Source organism: Tachyglossus aculeatus, chromosome 2 (genome assembly GCF_015852505.1).
Source record: "Tachyglossus aculeatus isolate mTacAcu1 chromosome 2, mTacAcu1.pri, whole genome shotgun sequence".
In the NCBI taxonomy this organism is placed as follows: domain Eukaryota; kingdom Metazoa; phylum Chordata; class Mammalia; order Monotremata; family Tachyglossidae; genus Tachyglossus; species Tachyglossus aculeatus.
The window spans coordinates 35,523,419-35,536,828 of NC_052067.1; the positions used below are offsets into that span (position 1 = coordinate 35,523,419).

Sequence of the window (13,410 nt, forward strand, 5' to 3'; positions counted from 1 at the left end):
GTTAGACACACGAAGAAAGAAATAACCATGCAAATTCAGTTAAAAAAGCCCAAAAAACAAACAGAAAAAATAACCCCACACCTTGGCAATCACAATAATGACAAGAAAAGCTGTACAATATAATGGAGAAGAAATATTTCTCAGGCTTCTCACCTCTCCAGTCAGGGTCATCTACAATTAAAAATAGTCAAAAGTTTCCCTGGGTTTTAAAGTTGGGCAAGGTGTTGGACAGGAAAGGAGAGGTGCAGGGTAATGGCTGTATTGTTGTCACTGCTGAACATTCATTTCCTCTAGGCTGGTGGATACCCAAGAAGAGGGGACACAACTCGGTGCAGCCCAGCTCCCCTTCATTTCAACCACTACTCATAAATAGCACGTTCTAGTTTTCTCCCCTATGCCCTCCCCTTACCTTTGGTGTCTGAAGGATCCAAGGACGAGCTCTGCTGATGTTACGGTGCCCATGTTGCTACTGAATGCTGAATACCACGGGGGCCTTGTTTTGTTTACCTTTGAAAAAATGGAAAAGAAATTTTTGTCTCAAACCGTTAAATTTAAATGAATGGCTCTCTCTGTTACAGGACCACGCTGCTTCCAACCCCCGACACAAATACACACACTCTCTCTCTCACTCGCACACACAAAACTCTGTCTAAAGACCCCCAACCCTTGTCTAATTAGATTGGTTCTTACACTTTAAACGAAGTTACAATCTCTACATTAAATCCTGAATCCCGACTACTCGGCTTCTCAGTGAACTACAGAAACGGTGATCCCAAAGACACTTCCTTTTTATTCATTCATTCAATCGTATTTATTGAGTGCTTACTGTGTGCAGAGCACTGAACTAAGCGCTTGGGAAGTACAACTTGGCAACATATAGAGATGGTCCCTACCCAACAGTGGGTGCACAATCTAGAAGGGGGAGACAGACAACAAAACAAAACATATCAACAAAATAAAATAAATAGAATTAATATGTACAAATAAAATAGAGTAATAAATACATGCAAACATATATACATATATACAAGTGCTGTGGGGAGGGGAAGGAGGTAAGGTGGGGGGATGGGGAGGGGGATGACGGGGAGAGGAAGGAGGGGGCTCAGTCTGGAAGGCCTATAAAGGCCATTTTTAGACTTCCCTTTCATTAGAATGAAATCAGAATTCAGATTCCAGACCCTAGTGTCTTTTTTTCTTGACTTGCCTCTTTCTCTTCCTGAACCGATTTCTATTTCCCTCACCCCTATAGCGAGACTTCACTAATTTATCTAAAATGTTTCTTTGAATGTCCACTTCAGAACAGAGGATTTTTACCGACTGGTTTTGCTGATTTCCTCCATCATGAAGCTTGCTAATTGTGATCAATGGTTGGAAGTGAATTTGCTGCCAAACCTTTGCTTCTCTCCTCATAAGGACAGTTTTCAAAATAGTTGAAATGGGAGCAAGAGAAGCCAGCAGAAACCCTGACTCTAAAGGCCCCCTGCATGATTAACTGCCCAGGAGCACTCATTTTCTAGTTCCTCAGACTTCAATCTCTTAGGATTCTGATTTGTTCAATCATACTTATTGAGTGTTTACTGTGTGGAGAGCACTGTACAATACACCAATAAGCAAACACATTACCTGCCCTCAATGATCCTACACAACAAGAAAATACAGGTTTTATTGGTTTAATTACAGTCCAGAGAGCTCATCACCCTACATAATGCTTTAGTTTAAATAAGCCGTATGGCCTAGTGGATACAGCAGGAGCCTGGAAGTCTTGGCTCTGCCACTTGTCTGCTGTGTGACCTCGGGCAAGTCCCTTCACTTTTCTTTGCCCCAATTCACTCATCTGTAAAATGGAGAAATGGCACCGGGACTGTGTCCAACCCAATCTGCCACTCCAGCGCTTTGTACAGTGTATGGCACATAGTAAGCACTTAAATACCACTGTGACTATCATCATTACTAAAATTCAAGCAAGATGTTTCTCCTCTAAGTCTCAATTTCTTCACCTGTAAAATGGAGTTACTACATCCACTGTGGGTGGTGTTGGCTGTTATAGAACTGTTTAACCCCTAATTACCATAAAAAAGGAAATTAAAGGATCATAGGTATGAAGATGGGTTCAGGTTTGAGAATATCTTTAACATTTAAAAACAATGTCAAGGTCACCTACAGCCAGTGCAGAGTGAATCATTTGCCAGATATTTTATTTTTCTTTCTTTCTTTCCCCCCACCAAAAGAGCCTTTGGAAAAAAAAGATCTTAATTTTTTTCATCCAGCAGTCTATGTTACTGTTAATTCATTCATTCAATCATATTTATTGAGCGCTTACTGTGTGCAGAGCACTGTACTAAGCACTTGGGAAGTACAAGTTGGCAACATATAGAGAGGGTCCCTACCCAACAGCGGGCTCACAGTCTAGAAGGGGGAGACAGACAACAAAACATATTAACAGAATAAAATAAATAGAATAAATCTGTACAAGTAAGATAAATAAATAGACTGTAAATAGACCTAACAACTGTTAGGTTGTACGTTAAGTTCATCCAAAACCGCAGTCAACCCTATATCTTGAAGACTCTACAATGTATTGGAGATTTTCATCCTCAGTTTCTCCTAAATCTCAAGTGGCCTCATGGAAATTGTAAATTATTCTAGGGCAGGGATCTAATCTTGTTCTCCTTTTGTAACTCTCAAATTACCTAGGATGCAAGGCTATGCAAAGTGTGGCTCAACAATATTGTCAGCTGATTGTGCTCTCAATCAATCATAGTTATTAAGTGCTCACTGTGTACAGATCACTGTACCAAGTGCTAGGGAGAGTGCAATCTAACAGAACAGATAGACATATTCCCTGCCCACAACTGCTTCCATTCTAGAGGCTGGAGCAGAAATGAGGCTCCTTGTGGCCTTCACATCACCAAATCTTGCCGCTGCCCCAATTCTGGCTTGGGGGGAGATGAAACAGAAGCCACAGTAGCCTGCATTTCCCCAAACCAAGCTCCTGCAGCCAGAGCACAGACAAGCCAAGCAGCGTGGCTCAGTGGAAAGAGCACGGAGAGTCAGAGGTCATGGGTTCTAATCCCGGCTCCGCCGCTTGTCAGCTGGGTGACTTTGGGCAAGTCACTTCCCTTCTCTGGGCCTCAGTTAGCTCCTCTGTAAAATGGGGATTAAGACTGTCAGCCCCACATGGGACAGCCTGATCACCTTCTATCCTCCCCAGCGCTTAGAACAGTGCTCCGCACATAGTAAGCCCTTAACAAATACCAAAATTATTATTATTATTATTATTATTATTAAAATGAGTGCAGGTATACAGTTCCCACAGAGCCTAAGGAAAAAGGAGTGTACGTCTACTACAGCCAGCTCCTTCCTGGAAAGTTCCAGATATGCCTGAACCATTGCTACCATAAAAATTTCCCTCCAACTCACGGACATTGGAGCTAGACCCTTTCTGCTGCCACAATCAATCAATCAATCGTATTTATTGAGCGCTTACTGTGTGCAGAGCACTGTATTTAAGCGCTTGGGAAGTACAAGTTGGCAACATATAGAGACAGTCCCTACCCAACGGTGGGCTCACAGTCTAAAATGGGGAGACAGAGAACAAAACCAAACATACTAACAAAATAAAATAAATGGAATAGATATGTACAAGTAAAATAAATAGAGTAATAAATATGTACAAACATATATACATATATACAGGTGCCGTGGGGGGGTGTTTGCAGTCATTTGGGAGGAAATATACCAGAAACCTGTTAATCCCCTGAAACAATACAAGAGGAAAAGACAGGCCACAAAGTAAGTACATCAATCTAAGAATCTCATGTCCAGCATGATCTCTTTAATATTACCCGGGATCGTGTCAACTACGCTATATTCTCAAACACTTAATACAGTGCCCTCCCCACAATTGGTGCTCATAAGATACTATTGATTGGTATAGTTTTGAGATGAAGCAAAACTTGGAGTCAAATTAAGATAAAACTGGGGGGTGGAGAGCAGGGGGAGAAGGGGAGGCAGGAGAAGAGAGCTGCTTTCTTGTTGGTGCTTAGATATATATGCCTGAAAACAGGGCTTTGGGAGTTAGTCAGTAGAAATAAGCTGGAAAAATAACTTTAAATTTTCTTTTTTTCTGAGCACTGAAAGATACTAAACGGATCTTATTTCTAAAATAGCCTTTTAGTTTAGTTCAAATAGATTGATTGCTTTTCTCCTACTTAAGAAAATGCTCTTTCTGATTTCCCTCACAGGGGCTTTCTCCTTCCAGGTGGAAGATAAGTGTTAAAGCAAGCTTTATGCATCACAATATCTATAAAATTTAATATAAAATATATTGATAAAATATATTTATATACATGTTTATAAAAGTATATTTATATATTTTTCCTTATGTTTCTAGGAAATAGCTTACAGGCTGCCACCTGCTGGCTATCAACTTCTATCTTTTAGAAACAATCTTCATAGAGCGTTTAGCCTCGAACTTGGAGGTACATTTGGAAGAAAAGTTCACTCAGTTATGATTTAAGGGGAAACTAATTAAAGGTTAGTTTAGGCCCACACTGAGCCCCCTCCTTCCGCTCCCCCTCCTCCCCCTCCCCATCCCCCCACCTTACCTCCTTCCCCTCCCCACAGCACCTGTATATATGTATATATGTTTGTACGTATTTATTACTCTATTTATGTATTTTATTTGCACATATTTATTCTATTTATTTTATTTTGTTAATATGTTCTGTTGTCTGTCTCCCCCTTCTAGACTGTGAGCCCGCTGTTGGGTAGGGACCATCTCTATATGTTGCCAACCTGGACTTCCCAATCGCTTAGTACAGTGCTCTGCACACAGTAAGTGCTCAATAAATACAATTAAATGAAAGAATGAATGAAAGGTCAGTCTTTTGAGAGTTCCTTGGGTGCGTTTTTGACATACACTGCATTATGTGTGCTGCGAATCCAGCTTAATGCTTCAGTGCAGAATTTTGCCCCAGAAAAGAATGTAGAGTGTACTTTTAGGATTGGAACTAATGGTTAGAAAGTGTTGGCTATCAAGGCCACTTATCCTGACACTCATACTTATCATTATTCAAACAGTATTTACTGAGTGCCTTCTTTATGCATACAATAGATGCAAAAGACACTTTCCCAGCCTTCAAGGAGAATGTAATTGAAATGGGGGGGTTAGATATAAAATTATTTATGAATAGAGGATCAAGAAAAGACTGAGACGTTCCTGCTAATAGTCAAGGTATGTGGAGGAGAAAACCTGAACCAAGAAAATACATATAAGTGCCAAGGGTGGCATTTTGTGTATTCGTTCATTCATTCAATCATATATATTGAGTGCTTACTGTGTGCAGAGCACTGTACTAAGTGCTTGTATGTTTGTTTAAGTTCTTAGAGTATATCTTAATGTGTACATCAGCTAGGATTCAGCTATCTTTTTTGGAGCCGAATAAACAAGTAGTCCATAGTCCCCACAAAACAGGCCCCTGGGCAGGGTACCTGATGATAGGGCTTCAGAGTGGCCCTTTTCACCCTCTATGATCGAAATGTGCTTTGACGGAAGCTCCCAGTTCCTGGGTTCCTTCCCACACCCTCTCCCTAAATATTCTGATTCTCTGTGGAACCTCCTCAGGGGCAGGGACCTCAGTGCTAGTCAGTGTTTCGTCCTCTTGCATCCCCCCACCTCTCAAAATGAACGGGCATCTGTTCCAGTCGTCTGTGAGATAGTACAACCCTGCCGGCCGCTTCCAACTGGCTATGCCCGATGCAGCAGGGAAAAATTGTGTATCTGCAGCCATGATGGATGTGTATTTAAAATTCTAAATGAAATCAGTTTCTGGCTGGATTCTCTGCTGCAAAATGCTGCGGTAAATTGGCAAACGAACGAACTTTACTTTTCAAACTCATTCACCTTAGAACTAGAGTTTCTCCTCCCGTCGTCAAATGAGTATTGCAAGCCTTAAGCCATATTTCTTTATTTCTTCTTAAAATCTCTCTATTACAGTTAGCCTCTAAGCAGTTGTCTCTAAGATTGAAGAAAGCTTAGTACCAAAAGGTATATGAGAGAAAGATATTGGCTGAAACTTCCAAACTTTGGCTTTTGAGCTTCGATGAGGACTGCAGTCTCCTCTCAGGGTCACACCTGGAGAGTTTCTAGTACTCTACCAGTCTCGGCTACAGGAGGGAGAGTCAAGCAGGGAATGGAATCCATTCCATTCCTAGCTTGGGCAATGGCTAGTGAGTGGAAGATGAGTCAAAACTCACCCATGCTGGGCAGCAGAGGCAGGGAAGAGAGTCGAGGGCGGAGACTCGAGTTTACCGCGCGGAAGGCGGCGATGGTAAACCACTTCCATATTTCGACCAAGAAACTCCATTCCTAGCTTGGGGAATGGCTAGTGAGTGGAAGACGAGTCAAAACTCACCCATGTTGGGCAGTAGAGGCAGGGAAGAGAGTCGAGGGCGGAGACTCGAGTTGACTGCGCGGAAGGCGGCGATGGTAAACCACTTCCATATTTCGACCAAGAAACTCCATGGATACACCACCAGAACGATTGCAGGTGGAGAGAGGGACACTCTGGGAGATATGCGTCCATGGCGTCGCTATGGGTCGGAATGACTCGACCACATAAGACAAAGGACTACAGGATTTGGAACAAAACGATTTTAACACATGGGAACTCCCTCTAAAGTCCAAATCACAATAGAAAGAAAAGTTTTTCAATTTCCTCTCTGCAGTCATCAATCAATCATATTTATTGAGCGCTTACTGTGTGCAGAGCACTGTACTATGCGCTTGGGAAGTACAAATTGGCAACATATAGAGACAGTCCCTACCCAACATTGGGCTCACAGTCTAAAAGGGGGAGACAGAGAACAAAACCAAACATACTAACAAAATAAAATAGAATAGATATGTACAAGTAAAATAAATAGAGTAATATGTACAAACATATATACAGATATACAGGTCATGAGGTGAAGTAGGCGCTAGTGGAAAAATCATGAGTCCAGAGACCCGAGGCCTAGACCCAGTTCTGCCACTAGCCTGCTGTGTGACACTGGGAAAGTAAACTTCACCTCTCTGGGCCAGGCTTTCCTCACGTGTAGAATAGGGAGTGTAATACCTGTTTCTCCTTAGCTCATGGGGATAAGGTGAAGATAAAAACAAGATAATTGATGTGAAAGTGATTCAGAAAAAGAAAAATACAACGTAAAAATTCTAAATATTATTATGCAAAAATCAATATTTTTCTGACAGTATATGGCATAAAATGAATAAAGCAAAAATACATCATATACAGATGATCCATGTACCTAGTAATATTAGTTCATGTTAAACATCCACACAAAAAGCAGCTTATTGTTCTGCCTAGCATTCTTTCCTTAAGTCTTAAATCAATGAATTAGAAGTTTAAACACAAAACAAAGCATAAATATGAGCTGCATAATATCAATTTCTGTATTTGTTAGAAAATAGTACTTGCTACAATTTCAGCCCAGATTATGCTCTCATTTTTAAGCACTAGCAACCTGATGTGGCTTTTAATTTGAACCTGTGCTTAAACAACAACCTATCTTTATTGCAGTCCTGCAAAAAAAAAAATGTATCTCTAGTTATCTATCAATGGAACTTAATGAGCTTTTACTTTGTGCAAAGCATTGTACTAAGTGCTTGGGGGAGTACAAAAGCGTTAGTAGACTCAACCCCTGCCCCCTGGGAGTTTACAATCTAGTGTGGGAGACAGACATTAAAATAAATTACAGATTAGGGACCTAACAGAGTATAAACATATGTACCTAAATGCTGTATGGGGAGGGTGAGTATTACCCTACTTAACTTCTCTGTGCCTCAGTTACCTCATCTGTAAAATGGAGATTAAGACTATGAGCCCCCTGTGGGATGAACTGATCACCTTGTAACCTCCCCAGCGCTTAGAACAGTGCTTTGCACATAGTAAGCACTTAATAAATGCCATTATTATTATTATTATTATTATTACCATGCTTAGGTACAAATCCAAGTGCATAGGTGATGCAGGAAGAGAGGGAGGATAGGGTGGGAAGATGAGACGTTTGTCAGAGAAGTCTTCCTGGAGGAGATAAGTATCAAACTTATACTTTACGCTTTATACTTTATGCTTCGAAGATGAGACGAGTGGGGGTCTACTGGATATAATAACAATGAAAATAATAATAATGGTATTTGTTAGGCACCAAACGCTGTTTCAAACACTGAGGTAGATACAAGGTAATCAGGTTGGACACAGTCCCTGTCCCATGTGGGGCTCACAGTCTTAATCCCCATTTTACAGATGAGGGAACAGGCACAGAGAATAATAATAATGATGATGATGGCATTTATTAAGCGCTTACTATGTGCAAAGCACTGTTCTAAGCACTGGAGTTAAGTGACTTCCCCAAGGTCACACAGTAGACAAGTGGCGGAGCCGGGATTAGAACCCAGGTCCTTGGACTCTCAAGTCTGTGCCCTTGCCACTAAGCCATTCCAGTAAGGAGCGAGGACATGAGCAGGCTGTTGATGGTGAGAGATGATAATAACAATAATAATAATAATAATAATAATAATAATAATAATAATAATAATAATGGCATTTGTTAAGCACTTACTATGTGTCGATCATGGTTCTAAGCGCTGGGGTAGGTACAAGCAGCGTGGCTCAGTGGAAAGAGCCCGGGCTTTGGAGTCAGAGGTCATGGGTTCAAATCCCGGCTTTGCCAATTGTCAGCTGTGTGACTTTGGGCAAGTCACTTAACTTCTCTGGGCCTCAATGACCTCATCTGGAAAATGGGGATTAGGATTGTGAGCCCCACATGGGACAACCTGATCACCTTGTAAACCACCCCTGTGCTTAGAGCAGTGCTTTGCACATAGTAAGCTTAACAAATGCCATTATTATTATTTATTACAAGGTGATAAGGCTCATTTATTCATTCAATTGTATTTATTGAGCACTTACTTTGTGCAGAGCACTGTACTAAGCACTTGGGAAGTACAAATTGGCAACATATAGAGATGGTCCCTACCCAACAGCGGGCTCACAGGCTAGAAGTGGGGGAGACAGACAACAAAACAATACATATTAACAAAATAAAATAAATAGATTAGTAAATATGTACAAGTAAAATAAATAGGGTAATAAATCTGTACAAACATATATACAGGTGCTGTGGGGAGGGGAAGGAGGTAAGGCAGGGGGGAGGGGGAGGAGGGGGAGAGGAAGGAGGGGGCTGTCCCACGTGGGGCTGACAGTCTTAATCCCCATTTCCCAGATAAGGTCATTGAGGCCCAGAGAAGTCAAGTGACTTGCCCAAAGTCACACAGCTGATTAGTGGCGGAGGCGGGATTAGAACCCACGACCTCTGACTCCCAAGCCCGGGTTCTTTCCGCTATGCCACGCTGCAAATCAAGAGATGAAATCAAGGCACAGTAAGCAGGCTGGTGTCAGAGGAGTGAAGCGTACAGGCTGGGTCGTAGTTGGAGAAGAACGCGGTTAAGTGCGGGGGAGAGCTGAACGTGTGCCCGAAAACCAGTGAGAAGGAGTTTCTGTCTGATGTGGAGACAGGAGGGCAACCACTGGAGGTTTTAGAGGAGTGGGGAGACACGCTGGATATTTTAGAAAAATGATCCAGACAATATAATGAAGTAAGGACTGCAGATGGGAGAGGCTGATGCAGTAACTGAAGTGGGATATGACAAGTGCCTGGCCCGGCGTGGTAGCAATTTAGACGTAGAGGAAGGGACAGACTCTATCGATGTTGTGAAGGTAGAACGGACAAAATCTGGCGACAGTCTAAATATGTAGGTTGAATGACAGAGATGAGTTGAGGAAAATGCCAAGATTATGGGTTTGTGAGCCAGGGAATATGGTTTTGTTGTCAAGAAGCAGCAGCGTGGCCTAGTAGAAAGAGCAGAGGCTTGGAAGTCAAATGACCTGGGTTCTAATCTTGACTCTGCTACTTGATTGTGGTGTAACCTTGGGCAAGTCACAATTTTTCTGTGCCTCAGTTACCCCAGTGCTTGGTTTAGTGCCTGGAACACAGTAAGTACTTAATAAATGTCATATAAACAACAACTACAAAAAAACCCAGTCATGGCAAAGTTGGATGGAGGATAGATTTAGGTAGGAAAATGAGTTTTGGCCATGTTAAGTTTGAGGATTTTAGCAAGGCAACCAAGTAAGATTTCTGAAGGCGGAAGGAAATGCAAGATTGTAAAGAAGGGGAGATAGTATGAGAGTCATCCGTGAAGAAAGGTAACGAAGTTCGTAAGAGTGAATGAGGTCCTCCAGCAGACTGGGAGTAAATGGAGAATAGAAGGAGACCCAGAGCTGAACTTTAAGGGACCCCTACAGTTAAGGACTGAAGGCAGAGGAGGAACTGGAAAGAAAGAGCAGCCAAAGACAAAGGAGGAGGACCAGGAGAGGACAGTGTCAATGAAACCAAGGTTAGACAGTATTTCCAAGAGAAGGGGGTGGTACACAGTGTTGAAGGAAGCTGAAAGGTGAAGGAGGATTAGGACGGAATAAAGACCGTTGGATTTAGCAAGAAGGAGGTCATTGGTGACCTTGGAGAGAGCAGTTCCAGTGGCATGGAGGAACTGCAGTTCACAGTGAGGAAAATAGGTGCAGTGAGAGTGTGGCCCCAGAGGAAATCAGTATCAAGATGAGGGTTTTGGGGGGCACACAGGAGTCTCCTGATGAAACCCCCCAAAAGGGTTCAAGTATATCCAGAGAAAACACCACAGGAATCAAATACCATAATTGTTACCAATCAATCAATTATCCAGTGGCATTTACTGAGCACTAACTGTGTGCAGAGCACTGTGCTAATTGCTTGGGGAAGCATAATGTATTATAAGCTACCCACAAGGAGCTTAATCAACAGGGGGAAAGAAATATTAAAATACATTACGGATAGGGGGTATATCACAAGCAACATGAAACCTGAAAACTGAAAATTGGGCTCCTTGGCCCAACACAGTGACTCGGGTTCAGTGTCCTCATATGGGTGAACACATTTCTTCCAGACACTCTCCCTGCTCAGTCCAGGATAGAGCCCTTTGGGGAAAAAACGATGAGATGCCTCATTCATTCATTCAATTTATTTATTGAGCGCTTACTGTGTGCAGAGCACTGTACTAAGCGTTTGGGAAGTACAAGTCGGCAACATATAGAGACGGTCCTTACCCAACAAGGGGCTCACTACCCAGCTGCTTAACACTGAGCTGGGCCTAACTCTGAAGGGGGGGTTTGAAGGCACAGTCCTGAATTAACTCTAAATATCAAGAGTTTCCAGTCTATGACTAAATTATTCTGGGATACAGAGTACCGAAATTACATCTAACATCATTTAATTGTCATATATTTCAAGAACAGCTGATAACCATGAAATGCTTTGAAAACCTTTCCTGACAGAATCGATTCTGCATGCATTTCCTTAAAATCTTTGTAGTTGTCTTCGCCAATCATTTATTTATCTAACACGGGACTGATATGATCATTAATCTCCACAAAGTGCCTGAAGGTGGAAGAAGTTTTAAAAAGCTTTCAAAGTGCTCGGAATGAAAATAGCCCCTCTGTGAGTTTGCATCATTTCAGCTCTTCTTTGCCCACCAGCCAGAAATCCTCATCCTCCTTTGGGCAATTAACACATAAAAGATAAAAATCACTTCAGCAGCAATTGGCTAGAATGCCAGAGGACTACAGCTTCAAGGAGAGAAAGGAGCAGTGGAAATGTGTGAGTTGTCAGTGTGAGCTAAGTCCAATCAAAAGCTCATAGTTAAATTGAGTCAGAAAAGAGGAGGAATGGCAAGAATCCAAATGAACTAAATGGTTTCCTTTGGATGAAACTTTTTCCAGAAGAGACCATTTAAAACACGCTAGTCCTCAAACCCAACCCAACTAAGGATCTCTCGAACTAGTTTGGGAAAGGCTTTGCACTTCTGTACACATCTGTAATGTATTTTAATATGTCTTCCCCTCTAGACTGTAAGCTCCTTTTTATTTTTTAATGGTATTTGTTAAGCACTTACTCCGTGCCAGGCAGATAGGGTAAATATAAACTAATAAGCCTGGGCACAGTCCATGTCCCATGTGGGGCTCACGGTCTTAATCCCCATTTTACAGATGAGGTAACTGAGGCACAGAGACGATGACTTGCTCTAGGTCGCACAGGGGACAAGTGGCGGAACCAGGATTAGAACCCAGGTCCTCTAACTCCCAGGCCTGTGTGCTTTCCACTGGACCACACTGCTTCTCCACGGGGCAGAGAACATTTCTACCAGCTGTGGCTCAGTGGAAAGAGCCCGGGCTTTTGAGTCAGAGGTCATGGGTTCAAATCCCGGCTCCACCACTCACTTAACAGCCGTGTGACTTTGGGCAAGTTACTTAACTTCTCTGGGGCTCAGTTCCCGCATCTGTAAAATGGGGATGAAGACTGTGAGCCCCCCATGGGACAACCTGATCAGCTTGTTAACCTCCCCAGCACTTAGTGCTTTGCACATAGTAAGTGCTTAATAAATGCTATCATTATTATTATCATTATTGTACTCTCCCAAGCACCTAACACAGTGTTCTGCACAAGGTAAGTGCTCAAGAAACACCACTCGCTGATTGATTGAGAGATTCCGGCTTACTTTGTTCACATCGATTCCGTGATGGCTTAAAGCACTGCATGAAAAAGCAGAGATCAAGAAACCAGATAATTGTGATACACACTGTGTTTCCAGAAAGCGCCCAGCAGCCTCTAAGCATGATATTTAAGAGATTAAACTGTGTCTACCAAAGGTATTCACTAAACCCCCCCAAATTATAACTCTTCAAACCCCTCGCCCACAGGGCAGGCAAAAATGTACCTTATGCTTTTTAACAAATACAGTGCTTCTTAATCTTATCTGTGCTGCTACACTACTTTCATTCCCGGCCAAGGGCACCTATAATTAATTTGCATAAACCAAACCCTCAACCCCACAACTCTCCACCAGTACATGCTGCCGAACATTATACCGCCAATTAATTTGTCAGGCAAACGCTAGGAATAAGAGCACTAGCAATTTCATACCATAGATATTCAAATGAAACATCAAGTTCAAGTGTCTGTGGCATCCAAATGGAGAACAATCGCAGGAGGGGATCAGAGGAACACAATCTCCATCCTGCTAGCTCCTGAGGGGCGGAGGGTGACTACAGAACAGATGAAATGTATTGTGACCTTCGCTCCATCTGTGGGTTTGTCTTAGGAACATTAAGAGACACACGCTAATTAGGGGTATTGCTCAGCGTGTTCCGGCTCTGAGTGAAAGGTTATGGGTGGTTATTTACTTTGTACTATTCCTCGTGGTTCTGGGAATCCTTCTAGTGAAGAACAATTGATCCCGATACTCCCAACTCGCAGTAA

General features: G+C 42.3%; 1 protein-coding gene and 1 non-coding gene across 3 annotated transcripts in view; one reads left to right on the forward strand and one right to left on the reverse strand.

Annotated features, from left to right (window-relative positions):
• Positions 1-13,410, reverse strand: part of CPNE4 (copine 4) — a 526,299-nt gene that overhangs the window by 410,857 nt on the left and 102,032 nt on the right. For both annotated transcript variants that reach the window (XM_038762604.1, XM_038762594.1), the window contains exon 3: positions 410-507. In XM_038762604.1, the coding sequence (XP_038618532.1) occupies positions 410-462 (53 nt within the window). In that variant the 5' untranslated portion in view covers positions 463-507. The remainder of the gene's footprint in view (positions 1-409; positions 508-13,410) is intronic.
• On the forward strand, positions 6,119-6,256 carry LOC119924508. The gene has a single exon (XR_005449219.1). It is a non-coding gene; the product is annotated as a small nucleolar RNA SNORA7 (small nucleolar RNA).